This window comes from Hakea prostrata, chromosome 4 (genome assembly GCF_041222555.1).
Source record: "Hakea prostrata isolate BN-2017 chromosome 4, UWA_Hpros_2, whole genome shotgun sequence".
Taxonomy (NCBI): Eukaryota; Viridiplantae; Streptophyta; class Magnoliopsida; order Proteales; family Proteaceae; genus Hakea; species Hakea prostrata.
Genome location: NC_142603.1, coordinates 49,383,772 through 49,400,330, shown reverse-complemented (window position 1 = coordinate 49,400,330; position 16,559 = coordinate 49,383,772). Strand labels below are relative to the sequence as shown.

Below are 16,559 nucleotides of genomic sequence, written 5' to 3'. Positions count from 1 at the left end.
CCATTCCTTCTCTATCTTTCATCTTTCATACATTTACTATTACTTGAAAAAGATTCAAAGCATATTTTTTTTTTATTTAGACCAATAAAAATCGAACATTTCTCATTCTTAAATGAAGTGTTGAATTGGAAGAGTTAAGATGTAAGGATTTATTCGATAAAAAAAAATAGCGATGGAAATTGAGAGAGAGTGTGTGTGTGTGTGAGAGAGAGCAATTAATTTTTCAATTTTGAGAGATTAAAATATAATCATCTGAATAGTTTGATTCCTTCATAAATGGTTTTATAGGGTTTTTCATACTACTATGCAATTTTAAAACAATAAAAATCACGTATTTGTAAGAATTGCTGCAAGTGGGGGAGATTGAAGAAGAAGAAAAATAAGTAAAGATGTGAAGGTCGAGGGAAACCACAAAAGTGGAGATAGAGGTAGCAAATTTTGGTGGATTAAATGAAAATTTTTAAATATTAAAAATATCAAAAAATAGTTTTTTTTTTTGGGGGTTAAAGATGTTGGATTTCTATTTTGGATTAAACTTCTTTTTGGTAATTAGAGATGGTTAATTCTACTTAGATTAATTACCAAAAGCACGAAGATTAACAACCAATGTGTTAATTGGAAAATTTTCCAATTCATATGGGTGGAAGAACTGACTCAAAAGATCGAGATAATAAGATTAATGGTATAGAGTAAATTGACCCTTGAATTTAAGAGAATAATTGATTTAAAGTGAGCCAAAAACAACACATAGGAAAGAAAAAACACAAACGCATCATAGTTATCAATTTGTTTCACATTTTAGCTTTCCCAAGTTAGGCAAACAATATTACTATATAAAAATAACGTGGAAAAAATTACCAGAGTTGCCAAAGAGCTTATTAGTTCTTACTGGAAAAAAAAAGAAAAAAGAGTGAGCTTTTATTTCCAAGTCTTTCCCACATACATAAAAACCTTTTGTGAAAGCTAACTCTTACCAAAAAAAAGCCTGTAGTTATAAATAATTTATAATTTAAAAATCTAATTTTAGTGGAAAATCGGGTTTTTAATTATTTAGGAAAATTAGTCATCAATCCTATAGATAGACTTAGAGACTCTTAAATTCTAATGTTGTGTTGGGTAATTTGTCAATTTTATTTTAGTTTATTTTGATGACCAAATCTCATGTCCTTATAAGGAATCGAAGGCCCAATTTCGTTGAAGGGTTTTTTTTTTTTTTTTTCTGGTAAACCGTTGAAGGGTTTTTGACTCTGTCTTGTAACACAATCCACTTTGGATACTATAAGAAATTTTTTATTAAGAACTAATTAATGAATACATCATAATTTAAATCTAATCATCTTCTCGATTTGTAACGGTAGATTTTTTCCCCCTCCCTTTGTTGGCTAAGAAGCCGGTTAGCTAATTAATCAATACATAATAATTTAAATCTAATAATCTTCTCGATTTGTAACAGTTGATTTTTTCCCCCCTCCCTTTATTGGCCGTTGGTTGATCATCATCCAGTCAAAAGGCTTTTGGCTGGAGAAAGTAAAGCAACAGCACCATATTCAGGATCTGAATATTTCTTGTAAGCTCCCTTGAACTTGCTGTCTACAGCCACTGAGTGGAACTTGGCCAACAGCTTAGCACAATCCCTGTTACAGGAAATTAGATAAGCTTACAACAGTGATTTATATAGAACAAAGGTTACAAGGAGAGAGAGGAGAATGGTTAACATACATCAATTGTTCTTCAGAGAATCCAGTATGGAACTTGAGAGTTTCATTCCAAAAGGGACTTTTGTTTAGGGTGCATCTTGCAGCATATACTGCTGAAGCTGCTAGCATTGATGGGCAATACCTTACTGCAACGTAATTCATCAAACCTACCTCTGCCATAAAGAATGCCATATTTTCTATCTGAATCTGAAGGGAAAGAAGAAAGAGGAAGTTGTTAATAACTTCAGAGCAATTCAAGGACAGCCACAATTAATAAGAGTTTTGATCTTCTAGTACCTCCTTCTTATCAGCCATTGCAGCCTTGATAAAACGAACAAGAAAGACATATGGTGTAGGTACTGTTATGCACCATTCAAGCTGTCCTAAGATTGCCTTCTCCATAGCCAAAATCTGTTCTCCAGTGTATGCCATGTCTGAAATGCTGACAAATTCATCTACCTGTGAAACCCCCCCAGAAGCATTGTTTAAAATGATTTTAATCTGAAAAGCTCAAACTTTTAACTGCAACAATGAAAATCGCAGTAGTACCTCTGGAGCCCATAATTCCTCGTATTTGCTTGCTATAAGCATGGCACCTATTCCAACCAACTGCAGTTCTCTTCTTGGGACTACTCTCTTGGAAAGAAATCTATCAACCATATTGATGGTGAGAAAAAGAGTTTCTGGTCTGAGTTCAAATTTGTAGTGAACTTCTATCAACCAGTCCACAATAATGGCTCTCATTCTCTCATTTATATCAGGTTGCATGCCCATGTAATCTTGAATATGACTTGAACTCTACAAGGGATTTAAAAAGATCCGCATATAACATAAATTGACAACATCTAACAGACAATGAGAAATTAATGGAGTAAGCAAGTACCTCTTCAAGCTTGTAAAACTTGTATAGATCCTCCACATAATCCGCCATAGCTAAATGATTTCCTGCATCTGCTGTGTCAATGTTGACAGCAGGATCAATTGATCTCTTTATACCACAAGCATCCTGAATATGAATCAATTAATTAATATATGAGAAGTTAAACTAGAAATCATCAAAACTCAAAAGGTATACTAGAAACATGGGTTCTCTCAGAAATACTACCTTGCTTCTAGCTGTTAGGATTGATGTCAAGGTCTTAGCTTTACGCCTTGATTTTTTATGGGTTGCGTTTTCCACCTTTCTTGTAACTTCTTTCTGCTCTGCTCTTACCTCCTTTTCCGTTTCAGGCTTTGGCTTCATATTAACCTTTTTCTGAGCTGGCTTTGCTGGCACAGCTCCTTTCTTTTCCACTTCCCCGTTAACAACTTTTGCAGCTGGTTTCTGCAGTTAAGATCAATTCAATTTATATTATGTATTTATGACTGCCCAATTTTCCCAAGTCAGTAGAAAGATTTCAGTTCAGTGCTAAAGAGATTTACCTTGACATTCTCTGCTGCATCAGGTTGTGCATTCAGACGTAATTGTGCAGCAAAACTCCTAAAGAAGAAAGAGAAAAACAAATCATACAGGGAAGAGAGAAGCTGATGGAAGAGCGGTTTTGAAAGAGGGAGGAAGAGAGGGTACCTTGTCAATGGACGGGAGAAATCTTGCTTGGGTTTCCCATCGATGACTGGAACGTTAACCAAATTCCCAATATCTCCAAGTGCTTTCCGATTATTTCTTGGGCCCAAAGGGATCTTCTGTTTTACTCCTCCCTCGGCAACAGCTGCACCTCCTGCATCCATCCATAAATCATTATAATCAAAGAAAACAGAATGTTTATGGTATCTGAAAAGTTAGGTCTGATATAGAACCACACGGCGAATTGAAAAACCCATCCTTTACCAAAATAAACAGATCGAGAAGAAATCCAGAAACACATAAGATACAAGATTCAGAGCCTTTCAGAGATTAAAACTAAGACCAAAAAGAAATTTGCAGGCCATCATTTGAAACAGGAAAAAAGAAAGAAAAAGAAACTGGATGCTTTGAATCAAGAGATGTTGCAGAATATCGACGAAAGAAACACGCAGCAGTACAATACCTCTAGCTTGCTGTGTAACAACTGGTTTTGATGCCATTGCTGGAGTTTCCTGATCTGTCTTCAAGGACGGCGATGGTGGGTTTTGAGTTCTTTACCCACTGGCGCGGTCTCTGCTTCCTCCTCGCTTCGTTCCTTCTCTCTGCTCTTCGTCTTCTTTCTCCTCTCTGTTCTCGGCTCATTTGTTTTTCTCCTTTTAAGCGACCATGCGTGGCATGAAGAGTTTTCCCAATCCCCATACCCCAACGGTCATCTTAGTTTAAAATCCAACCGTTGGAGAGAACAAATTTTAAAATGTTGAGATCGCAACCGTTGGATATGTCCAACCGATAAATTGCTATGCCGGTTTCCATTTGAGCCTATTTTCATAATCTCCAACGGTAACAAGATCTTGTCTTGAGTTGTCCGGTTGTCCTAATAGGAAAAGACTTTTCTGCCCCAGTTTACCAAAAAAAATAAAAATAAAATTGAGAGTTACCTTTTCCATTAGCCAAAAATAAGTTATTTTTATTTATGAAAAGGCCCATAGGGCAACAGAGAAACAAGCTCATTTGGCAAGGTTATGGTAGGCTTTCAGCATTTTCCTCAAGTCTTCACATATGCAAATACTCTTACCAAAGAAAAAAAAAAAACATATGCAAATACAGATTAAAAGCTTTAGAGCTAGGGGGTTGGTTGTGGCATCTTCAATTGAGTGTCTTGATATCATTAGCTATGTTTTGGGCATCCATGCTGAGTCCTCGTAAACCGCCCCTTCCGAGCCCGGCACAGTAGAGACCCTTCATTCCCTTCCAATGGTTAGGAAAACTTTGTTTTGCAATTCCATCATCTCCAAGAAGGTAATCGTCGCCCTGAAAATTCACATATACTTACGTTATCATCCCCAATATTGCAAAAGTTTGCACGAACTCGTTAGAATTGAGCATCCTTTCACACATACTAATCACAAAACATCTGGGAAAAGAAACCGGCGGGACCCGGGGGGACCCGAGGCAGAGATCCCCAGCGGAACTAGAAGGGGGGGAACCGAGTTCCCCCGAAAGTAAACGCCACAAAATATTGGTAAAACAAATTTCAAAAACAAGAACGAGTCCGACGGTGAGCTGATTCAGTCCGCCCTAAGAAAGTCTCTCTTGACTTTGTATAATAAGGGTAAGAGTTCGAATTCAAATCTGATGAGTAGAGAGATCTGAAGTTCCTTCACAACTCTCCACCTCACATTAAGAGGAAAACTCACCTCTTAATTTTGACAAGAAAAATCAAGGTAGAGGATCCAGATGCAGTAAGAATCAACGATGAAAATCATACTTAAATCAAGAGTCCAATCGTAGGGTTGTGATGCATAAAAAAAGTGGGCCTTGGGCTAAGGTTCAATTCAATCTCGTCATTGGTCTAACTAACCGGCCAAAATTGAGCTGGTTCAATCTTGGGTCATATTAGTAGATTGGCCAATCGAATTTTGCAAAAGAAATCAAAGAAATACCAACATAAGATTTGGTTAGACCGAAATTCGGTCTGATCGAACCACGGAAAATGTTACCTTGAGCCACTTCTTAGTTGTTCTACGAAAGCCAGTAGCAAAGAGAATCACATCAAAATGGTAAGTCTTTCCATTTGCGAAGGACACTTCATCACCTCTGATGTTATTTATGCCTGGTAAAACCTGGTTCAACAAAGATTGAATCAACCTTAGTTTGGTGTTTGGGTTATAAGAAAATACTGTTTGGAAAATAGCCGAGTAGAAGTAAACCTGAATTTCGCCAGCCTTGATCTTCTTAATGGCACCAGCGTCGATGTTTGGGTACTTTCCATATTTGTCTTTCATGTAAAAGGGACCTTCTTTGGGCCTAGTTATGCCGTACTTGCTCATATCACCAAACCACAACATGCTGAGCACAACCAGCAATGGATCCACCCAGTGAAGGGGAAAATACCTCCACAGAAACAATGTCAATTGAACCATCCACCGGGTCAAAACATGAAGCTGCACCAACCGGGTTTAATTCAAGTCCGGTTCAATAATAAAGTTATTGCATTTACAATTCTCATTACAAGAAATAAGTTCTACTAATTTTTTTTTAACTAAAAGAATGACAAAGACTAGAATCATAAATCATTATGTGTTGGTTGGGATGTCTCTTTCATAAGAACCACATTCAAGGAATGTTAGGTTGAGGTGGTGTGGAAAGTCCCTCTTCTAAGTCAAAAGATGTATTTGGTATATATTATTTGGTACATTCATGTAAGAAGATATAGAATAATCAAATTTTAGAATGCATTCTAGAGCTAAAATCTATTCTAAGAAAAGAATTATCTTACCGGGCTACGGATGACAATAGAAGTCTTGGCACCATGGTTGGCTAGATCACAAGCAATTTCCATCCCTGAATCACCACAACCAACAACCAAAACATTCTTGTTGTTATACTTACTCCCGGATTTATACAGAGTTGAATGCAAGACCTCCCCTTTGAAGCTCTCGAGGCCGTTCATCGCCGGAATGAACGGTTCGCAGTTTTCGCCCGTTGACACTATCAAATACTTTGACTTGTATTCTTCAACTTCATCAGTTTTGGTGTTTCTAACCTTGACAGACCATTTTTTCTTGGCTTCATCATATGTTGCCAACTCAATGGTTCGGTTACAAATCGGATTCACCTTGAAGTTGCTTACATATTCATCCAAGTACTGGACAAATTGCTTCCTGGGAACAAATTTTGGGTAGGACTCAGGGAAAGGCATATGAGGGAGCTCACAGTATTGCTTGGGAAGGTGAAGATGAAGACGATCATAAGCTTTCTTCTTCCATATGGGACAGTAGCAATCTTCTCTTTCAATAAGAATGTGAGGGATTGATTGGAGGTTTAAACAAGCAGAAGTTGATATACCTGCAGGCCCAGCTCCTACTACTATTGCTACCGTTTCCTTCATTTCTGATCACTCTCTAACTCTCTACTTCTTGCCTCAAATCTAACTTTCTGCTTGTCTCAACCGTACTAATTTCAAAACCCAGATTGTAGATTTATAGGCAAAGCTAGTGTTATTGACATTCGTTTCAATAATTAGATGTTCTTCTAGCTCAGACATGTAAGCATGAAGCATGCATGGGTAGCAGCAGTACTCAACTAACTCTCTGGTGTGATATCCAACATGGATTATTCAATTTATGAGTTGTGACAACGTAAATTAGGTGAGATGTAATGTGATTGTTCATATTCTATAAAAAATATCTATGACACTGAAAACAAAAGATTAATTGTTAAAGCTCACCAAATCAATAATGATTTTTTCTCTTTTGTTAGTGAGAGTATAACTTTTCTTTCAAACTTGGCATATAGTTGGTGGGCAATTTTTTTATGCATAAAAGAAGGAATTTTTGTTTGTTGCTGCGCAAGTATTATGTGCGATGCTCAAATCATGACACGTGGTATTTTTTACATCCAACAACCATGATTTTTTTAAATGCTTATAATCGATCGCATCTGTTATCAACATAGTCTACAAACCTTGAACTGGAGAATAGATATCTGAACTAGCCTTCGTGGACTACAATTGAACCGAGGACGTTCGACAGGCACTTCTCAGCCCAGATACTCCCCAGAGAACCTCCTCCTGAGAAGTCGCATGAAGAGCGTGGCTTTCTCCCAATCACTTGGGACTTTTCGGGGAAAGGAACGAAGGGAAAGCTTCCCACGTGATGACCACTCCAACATGTAATGCACCAAGGATTCTCATTATCCCACTGCGGATAGGAAAGCTTTTGATACACTCAAGGCCCTCCTCGAGCTCAGAGCTGGCGACTCAATTGTCCCCTCATTCGTAGGCTACAGTAACGTCAGCAGAAGATCAACACTGATCTCCAATTCATCGAAGAGACATTCTGACAGCGGAACCGCCTGGCAACCTGACTTGCCTCCTCTTGAAACCACTTCCATCATCCACCCTTCGTCGGTCAAACACGAATCCAAAGGCCACAAAGCCATAATAATCTGGCAAGGTATGGATCGGTTATATATATTTCATGATCATACCTCAAAGAGGGGGGCTTCTTCCGCATCTAAGAAACGAGGGAAGGTCCTCTTTGGTTTTCCTACCTGGACTGACTTTATCATCGGAGGTGGCTTCCCGTCCTCAAAGGTGGCCCACTCTCATCCTTATTTTGGTCGTAGGAGTCAGGCCCAAGTCTAGGATGAATCATGGAGCTAAAATCATATTTTTCACAATAACAACACCCATTAGATGTGGAGAATGCCTCATAAAAGTTCATAAACGAACAATTTTTTCACTATCAACCATGGTACTAAATTCCGGCCTTCTCAAGCCTACTAAGAAGCAACATGGTCCAAAACAAAATGAGTCAATTGACTAAATTTCAATGAAACTTCTGTATTTCAGTGAAATTTCAAGAATTTCGGGGGTTTGTAATTGTAAATTGTAGTTGAGATTTGACTACTTCTCAATGGTTGTTAATGCATTTTACTTCTCAATGCATCTGTAAAAATACATGATTCAATTTTGTCCACATACAATCGGGCACCTGCAAATCAAGAAAATCAGTTTATGTTAGGTGTTATTCAAAAAGTAGTGTTATCATTATGTTTATTGGCTTCAAAATAGGCTGCACACAAAAACTTAAACCAAAAAAAAAAAAAAATCTAAATCCCACTGAAACATGCAACCAAAAAATAGTATAATGATATACTATGTTTTGATGAAATTTAAAATCTTGGTGTCTCAACTTGGTCTAGGCACTAAGACTAGAAAAAAATTTCGACGTGGTTTCAACAACTTATAACCTCCCTCTTCACCAAACCCCGACCCCCATCCCTTCCCCACTGAACCCAAAAAAAATTTGAAATTTCTATATTTATCAACAATATCCGACAAAATAATAGGGTTAGGCAGAGCCAACCGAATTAGGGCAAACATCAACCTTGACCCTAACTCGATATCAGAATATTTTGAATTTGATCTGTTTGAGGGCCTAAATTTTGAGCCTAAATCATGTTTAGACTCCTAACTCAGACCTGATTCAAATTAATCTACAATCTATCAAATTGAGCGATGATGGTACAAAGGTTTCGTTTGTACCATTAGGTTGCCAACCTTTAGTAGAATAGAGAATTTTTTGGGACCAAAAAAAAAAGGAATTTAGAAAAAAAAAAAATTTCCGTAACTACACTCAATGGCTAATCTACCCCCAAATTAGGTTAATCATAATTAGTGTTCTAGGACTAATTACTAATTCTAAGTTAGGTGATTAAATACATTAGGGTAAATATCACTTACCTCCCCTCTTAGCTGAACAAATAGCACTTACACCCCCTCTTAGTTGGATAATATCACTTACCTCCCCTCTTACCTAGCAAATATATCAAACACCTCCCCTCTATTAAATTTCTCAGTTAAATTTAATTTTTATCGTTAAATATTTTTCTATAACCCCAAACTACCCTTGGCTAAAATATTCTTTTATTTTAAACCTTAAATTACCATAATCACCCTAATAGTTAAAATACTAAATTACCCTCAATTAAAATAATTGTTAAAAACCAATATACCATTGTTAAAACCCAAATTATCTTTAATTATTAAAGCCCAACATAGTCTTTTTCTTCTTCTTCTTTTTTTTTTTTTTTTTTTTTTTTTTTTTGTTTCTTTCTTTTTTTAAGGTTTTATCAAACAATTTAAAAACCCCAAAATAGTAGTACGAGTTTAATTTTATCAACATACCCTTTTTTTTTTTTTTTTTTACTTGCATTTTTAATTTACTTGATTGTAGTACTGTGTTTTTTTAAATTGTTTGATAATTTTTTTTAAAAAAAGAGTATGTTGGGTTTTTAATAATTAAAGATAATTTAGGTTTACCAACAGGGGTTGGTCCAAGTGGTAAGCAGCTTGGTTCGCTTAAGCAAGGTTCCGGTATCGAATCCTTATGGATGCAAAAAATCCCCGCTGGGAGACTCACCCACCACAGCCAGGTGTGCAACGCGGGTTGAACCATCGATTTACAAACCAGGGTTGGCAAACCAAAAAAAAGAAAGATAATTTAGGTTTTAACTATGGTATTTTGGTTTTTAATAATTATTTTAATTGAGGGTAATTTAGGGCTTAAAATAAAAAAATATTTTTAGCCAAGGGTAGTTTGGGGTTTTCGAAAAATATTTAACGGTAAAAGTTAAATTTAACCGAAAAAGTTAACAGAGGGGAGGTGTTTGATATATTTGCTAGGTAAGAGGGGAGGTAAGTGATATTATCCAACTAAGAGGGGGTGTAAGTGCTATTTGTCCAGCTAAGAGGGGAGGTAAGTGATATTTACCCAATACATTATGGATGCCAATTGATCTCCTAATTTATAAATTCTATCTATAGTTGACACCTCGATTTCAAGCTGAAAAAAATGATTAAACGCCTAGCTTAAGTTTTGATCTAACCACAAAGTACCATCTAATTTGAGATGTAATTAAATATATGATATTACCATAACAAGTTGCTAAGTTGGCAATGATCAACACATCTTATAAAGAATTTATAGGCTCAAATTTTCTTAATGATATATTTATTATATAAAAAATTATCCTGAGAATGTAGTCGGGATATGCATAAGCTGACCTGAATGATCACTTGTCTAAATGGCTCAAGTGCATTGGTTGATTGGGTATCCTCAACAATTGTTTCTCATATTCAGTCTATAGCTTCTTATTTTTCCTCTGTTCAATTCAGGTTTTTTCAACTGTATCATTTCCTGCAATAGATACATTTGTAGTTGCTTCACCATGTAGATTCCCGTCAGTTTCTTCAGTGACATTACCTATAACAGTGCTACTTTCAGTGGTGTCGCTCATAATATTGTCTTCATTAGCATCACCCCTTACAGACATGTTATCTGGTATACTTGGTAACGGGACATGAACAAATTCACTATAATCTAGCTCCCTTTGAGTTTGATTCCTGCTAGAGAAGAACATTTGAGTTTCATTAAAAGACACATCTCGTGAAATAAAAAGTTTACTAGTAGATGGGTCAAAGCACTTGTAACCCTTTTTAGTAGAAGAGTATCCCAAAAACATACATTTGCGAGCACGATGATCAAGTTTATCACCACCCTAGGCATGAACATAAACGATGCAACCAAAAACTCGAAGATGAGACATCATGATAGGACGATCATATAGAATTTCTAATGGTATCTTAAAGTTCAAAACTGACCTGGGGAAACGGTTGATTAAATAACAACTTGTGCTGACAGCATCTAACCAATAAGTCATGGGAAGATTCCCATGAAATAATAACGATTGAATCACCTCAAGTAAATGCCTGTTTTTGCGCTCAGCAATCCCATTTTGTTGAGGAGGTGCTGCGCATGAAGTTTGATGTAAGATCCCCAAACTTTTGAGATATGATTGAAATTGTCTATTGGTGGCACTTCATTCTTGGAAGACAATAAATACAACCATGTAGCCCGAGATTTATCAACAAATGAAACAAAATATTTGAATCCATCTCTAGAGTCTATAGGAGAATGCCAAACATCATAATGCACTAGATCAAATAATGCACTTGAAACATGAGTACTATATGGAAACGACAATCTGTGTTGCTTGGAAAAATGGCAGGTATCAAAACCAGTAGAATTAAAAGATAAATAAGGATTTAAAGATCGTAAAATCCTATCAGAAGGGTGACCTATCCGCCAATGCCAAAGTTGAGATTTCTCATGATTACTCATAGAAGTCAATGCACTAGTTGTAGGATCTAACATATATAGTCCATTTTGCAGTCTACCTTCACCAATCATTGTCCCGTTAAAACTGTCTTGGAACACTGCTTTGTCCTTTGAAAAGATCACATTACAATTTAAACTCTGAGTAATTTTACTAACTGATAATAAATTCACAGATAATGATGGCACAAATAATGAATCAGTCTTGGTTGAAAATAGGTTCAACGTCCCTTGACCTTAGATTGGGACAATAGTACCATTAACAACAGTAATAGGAGGATAAGATTGTAACTTATCAGTGCTCAAATCAGACAAAAGAGTGGTAGATCGACACATATTGTCTGTTGCACCCGAATCTACTATAAATGAATTCTGAAAAGTAGAGAGAGCAAGAGTAGTACGATGAGACTGAATGAAGTTCTGCAGTAAAGATATAATTTTCCAAGAGAGTGTTGTATTGCTAAAGAACTTGTCATGGAAAGATCTTCATATGAACCCATAATATATCATATACCAATAGAGCAAAATCTCCTCGATCCGATACTTTCACTGAGTCTGGAACGCCCAAAAACCGTAAAACCAATTAACCCTGTACAAAATACCTTCAAACAAAATAATGTGGAAACAACTTGTACGGTACCAATTTGAATAAAACAAAATATCTTTCTTTCCTTCTTTTTTTCACTTCTTCCACCAATTTTTTTTTTCTTCAGTTCTTCCCACGTTCCCATCTACTGGTAAACTTTTTATTTCACAGGATGTGTCTTTTAATGAAACTCAAATGTTTTTCTCTAGTAGGAATCAAACTCAAGGGGAGCTAGATTACAGTGAATTTGTTTCTATCCCGTTACCAAGTATACCAAACAACATGTCTATAAGGGGTGATGCTAATGAAGACAATAAAATGGGTGACACTACTGAAGGTAGCACTGTTATAGGTAATGTCACTGAATATACTGACGAGAATCTACATGGTGAAGCAACTACAAATGTACCTATTGCAGGAAATGATACAGTTGAAACATGAGTACTATATGGAAACGGCAATTTGTGTTGCTTAGAAAAGTGGACATCCATGATTAACGGCAACTGACATCAATACTCTTACAGTATTCATTTTAACTACAGGAGCAAATGCCTCTTTATAATCAACTCCATATGTTTTAGTATATCCTTTGGCAACAAGCCTTGCCTTATACCTTTCTAGAGTCCCATTAGTCTTGAATTTGGTTTTTGGCACTTTTATTCGCTACTAAAAGTAATTTTTTGAAGTGATAGAAATCAAGGGGGTTGGTGTCTGCTAACTGATTATCCTACAATGATAATTTTTTATGATAAACTGGGGCACATGGATTGGGGTTTCCTAATTAGAATATGATTATGTTTCCTCATAAGTCTATAGTTTTATTTATATATTTCATTTTCCTACTTAGTATATGACTTAATTAAGTTGTAACTATAAATACCCTATTAGGGTCTTGTGAATAATATACTTTTACAAGAGCAATTCCTCACATTACAATATGGTATCAGAACAAGTTTTTGTTTTCATCCTACAGAGGTGCTATAAAAAAAATTTTGAAATCGTTATTCACGTGTTTATTTTCTTTTCGGGTATCCTGGAACTGTATATTGGGTGTTAATGGGACTAATTTTGAAAATATTTTAGGGATTTTCTCGTACTGTTTTTTGGTCATTCGCCGTAAAATGATAAGTTCCACCGTTTTTCTCAACTACTGTGAAGTTAAAGTCACCACCAGGCACAATGCAATGCAATGATATCACATCTCCACCTTTTATTCTATATATAGAAATCAAAAGTGTTGATGTCTGCTAATTGATTACCCTGTAACGATAATTTTTGTTGATAAGCTGGGGCACATGGATTGAGGTTTCCTAATTAAAATAGGATTTTGTTTCCTCATAAGTCTATAGTTTTATTTATAAATTTCCTTTTTCTACTTAGTATAGGACTTAACTAAGTTGTAATTATAAATACCCTATTAGAGTCATGTGAATAATATATAGTTTTAGATGAGCAATTTCTCAAATTACAACATAGTATCAGAGCAATGTTTTGTTTTCATTCTACAGATGTGCTGTAAAAAAAATTTTTGAAGTCGCTATTCACGTGTTTGTTTTCTTTTCGGGTATCCTGGAACTGTATATTGGGTGATTAAGTACATGTCTAAGAAAATTTTGTCTAAGGAGTCCGGTATTTAAGCGAACCAGTTGTGTTGCTCCAGTCTTTTCTGAAAATTTCCTAGTGTACTTTGATTCAACAATATACCAATTGGAGGTAACCTGAATAGATACTTTTCACGTGAATTAGTGGGAATAATTTTGAAAATATTTCAGAAGCTTTCTCCGTACAATTTTTTGGCCATTCGCCGTAAAATGATGAGTTCTACCGTTTTTCTCAACTACTTTGAGGTTAAAGTCATCACCAGGCACGATGCAATGCATTGATATCACATCTCCACCTTTTATTCCATATATAAAAATAAATTGTGTTGGTGTCGCTAACCGATTAACCCTGCAACAATAATTTTTTATGATAAACTGGGCACATAGGTTGAGGTTTCTTAATTAGAATAGGATTATGTTTCCTCATAAGTCTATAGTTTTATTTCTATATTTCCTTTTCCTTCTTAATATAGGACTTAACTAGGTTGTAACTATAAATACCCTATTGAGGTCTTGTAAATAATATACTTTTAGAGTAACAATTCTTCACATTACAACATGGAATCAGAGCAAGGTTTTGTTTTCATCATACAGATGTGTTGTACAATTTTTTTTTTAAATCGCTATTTACGTGTTTGTTTTCTTTTCGAGTATCTAGAAATGCATATTGGGTGATTAAGTGCATGTCTAGGAAAATTTTGTCTAAGGAATCTGATATTTAAGTGGACCGGTTGTGTCCCTCCAGTTTTTCCTGAAAATTTTTTGATATACTTTGATTCAACAATATACCAATTGGATGTAACTTGAATAGATATTTTTCACATGAATTAGTGGAAGTAATTTTGAAAATATTTCAGGGGCTTCCCGTACTATTTTTTGGCCATTCGCCGTAAAATGATGAATTCCACCGTTTTTTTCAACTATTGTGAAGTTAAAGTCACCACCAGACACGATGCAATGCAATGATATCACATCTCCTCTTTTTATTCCATATATAGAAATCAAGGATGTTGGTGTCTGCTAACTGATTACCGTGCAACGATAATTTTTTATAATAAACTGTTAGGAATTCTAACCTTTACGCAGCGGATAATATTATAGAACAGTAGAGAGGAAACATTCAAACACACAACACAAGAGTTTTTACTTGGTTCGGTCTTTCGACCTATATCCAAGGATGAGATATGCTCTCACCAAGCATATGCAATCGAAGAATATCAAAGAAGGTGGTTACAGCACTATGAAATCTACCCAACAAGATCCCAAGCATGAGACAAGAAAAGGATTAACTAAACAAGAACGAAGGCACCTGTTTCAGCAGAGTTCCAATCCTTTTCTTCAAGGCAACCGAACCACCAATGCACCAGGGATTCTCTCAAGCCTTCAGAAGCAAGCAAGCTTCAACAACCACGCTTAATCAATCTTGTACACAGCAGCTTCAAGCACAGCAACCAGCAGCCAATCGGTTCTTCAAGTAACCAAAAAACCGAAACCAGAGAGAAGAGGAGAGAAAGAAGAAAGAGAGGAGAGAGAGTGTGTTTGATCGTATGAGATAACCAAACCCTAACCCCCAATTCTTGTATACAAATAGAAAGTGAGAAAAGACAACCCTGCCCCTTAAACAAATCAATAAGGCAAAGCCAATCCCAAAAGACTATGGAAAGACTAAAATGCCCCTGAACTCATTACAACATTCTCCACCTTGACTTAGTTATTTTGCCGATGCATACACCTGAGAGAAACACAACCCATCAAACAAAATATAAAACAATGTAAAGCAATTTATAAAGATAATAATTTCAATGAGTTTAAGGCAGACTTAAACTTATTAACAGGTACAACCTTAGTCATAATATCTGCAGGGTTAATAGAAGTATCTATCTTACACACATCAACTAAACCCTTAGCAATAATATCTCTAATAAAATGCAACTTTACATCAACATGCTTTGTTCTTTCATGAAACACACTGTTCCTAGCAAGACACAAAGCACTCTGGGAATCACAATAAACAAGAGAATGCAAGTCATGAAAACCAAGCTCCCCTAGAAGCCCCTTAAGCCACATGCATTCCTTCACAGCCTCAGACAAAGCAATGTACTCAGCCTCAGTGGTTGAAAGAGCCACCACATGTTGGAAGGTGGACTTCCAACTCACTAGATTCCCACCAAGAGTAAACAAGTATCCAGTAATGGACCTTCTCTTATCCAAATCAGAGGCAAAATCTGAGTCACAATATCCAACAATGTCTAACTTATCAACACAAGAGTTATCATGAACAATTTTATAAGATGCAGAATTTTTCAAATATCTCAACAACCACATAACTGCATCCCAATGTGAATCACATGGCCTATTCATGTATCTACAAACAAGACCAACAGAATATGCTATATCAGGTCTACAACAAACCATAGAATACATGAGGCTACCAACACATTCTTGATATGGTCTATCGATTCTACAGACAATAGAATCCATTCTAAGCTTAAAATGAGCACCAAGAGGAGTATTAACAGTTCTAATATTATCATGTCCAAACTTGTTAACAAGTTTATGAATATAATCAACTTGAGACAAGGTCAAAACACCACTTGGCCTATCTCTATGAATATCAATGCCAAGAATCCTTTTAGCAGCCCCTAAATCTTTCATTTCAAACTCAGATTTCAACATAGACTTTAATTTACAAATCTGAGATTTATCCTTTGACGCAATAAGCATGTCATCAACATAAAGTAAAAGATAAATGAAAGAATTAGTGCTAAACTCACAATAATAAATGCAACTATCATAGGAGCTTCTCTTATAACCATTCTTAAGCATGAATTCATCAAATCTTTTATACCATTGCCTAGGAGATTGTTTCAAGCCATACAATGACCTTAACAATAAACAAACTTTTGTCTCACTCCCCTTCATAACAAA

The 16,559-nt window shown here is 35.9% G+C and overlaps 2 protein-coding genes across 2 annotated transcripts; both read right to left on the bottom strand.

Annotated features, from left to right (window-relative positions):
* Positions 1-1,256: 1,256 nt before the first annotated feature.
* On the bottom strand, positions 1,257-3,894 carry LOC149019337 (G2/mitotic-specific cyclin S13-7-like). The gene is made up of 9 exons (XM_089153363.1): positions 3,725-3,894; positions 3,265-3,415; positions 3,120-3,177; positions 2,803-3,021; positions 2,581-2,703; positions 2,247-2,495; positions 1,995-2,156; positions 1,720-1,904; positions 1,257-1,634 (listed from the first exon to the last, which is right to left on the bottom strand). Exons 1-9 carry the CDS (start codon positions 3,759-3,761, stop codon positions 1,496-1,498), a joined length of 1,323 nt encoding a protein of 440 aa, XP_089009489.1. The 5' UTR covers positions 3,762-3,894; the 3' UTR covers positions 1,257-1,495.
* Positions 3,895-4,254: 360 nt separating this feature from the next.
* LOC149019336 (putative indole-3-pyruvate monooxygenase YUCCA10) lies at positions 4,255-6,786 on the bottom strand. The gene is made up of 4 exons (XM_089153365.1): positions 6,041-6,786; positions 5,472-5,705; positions 5,262-5,384; positions 4,255-4,572 (listed from the first exon to the last, which is right to left on the bottom strand). Exons 1-4 carry the CDS (start codon positions 6,650-6,652, stop codon positions 4,408-4,410), a joined length of 1,134 nt encoding a protein of 377 aa, XP_089009491.1. The 5' UTR covers positions 6,653-6,786; the 3' UTR covers positions 4,255-4,407.
* Between the last annotated feature and the right edge of the window lie 9,773 nt (positions 6,787-16,559).

What these genes read in the sequence shown, in the direction of transcription:
- LOC149019337 (XM_089153363.1), bottom strand. Translation starts at nt 3,761, where the DNA reads ATGGCATCAAAACCAGTTGTTACACAGCAAGCTAGAG. An exon ending in ATGCAGCAGAGAATGTCAAG is followed by an intron (nt 3,022 to 3,119) that starts GTAAATCTCTTT and finishes TCTTAACTGCAG; the next exon opens with AAACCAGCTGCAAAAGTTGT. An exon ending in CAATGGCTGATAAGAAGGAG is followed by an intron (nt 1,905 to 1,994) that starts GTACTAGAAGAT and finishes CTTTCCCTTCAG; the next exon opens with ATTCAGATAGAAAATATGGC.
- LOC149019336 (XM_089153365.1), bottom strand. Translation starts at nt 6,652, where the DNA reads ATGAAGGAAACGGTAGCAATAGTAGTAGGAGCTGGGCCTGCAGGTATA. An exon ending in TCAAGGCTGGCGAAATTCAG is followed by an intron (nt 5,385 to 5,471) that starts GTTTACTTCTAC and finishes TTGTTGAACCAG; the next exon opens with GTTTTACCAGGCATAAATAA. An exon ending in CAACTAAGAAGTGGCTCAAG is followed by an intron (nt 4,573 to 5,261) that starts GTAACATTTTCC and finishes GTGAATTTTCAG; the next exon opens with GGCGACGATTACCTTCTTGG.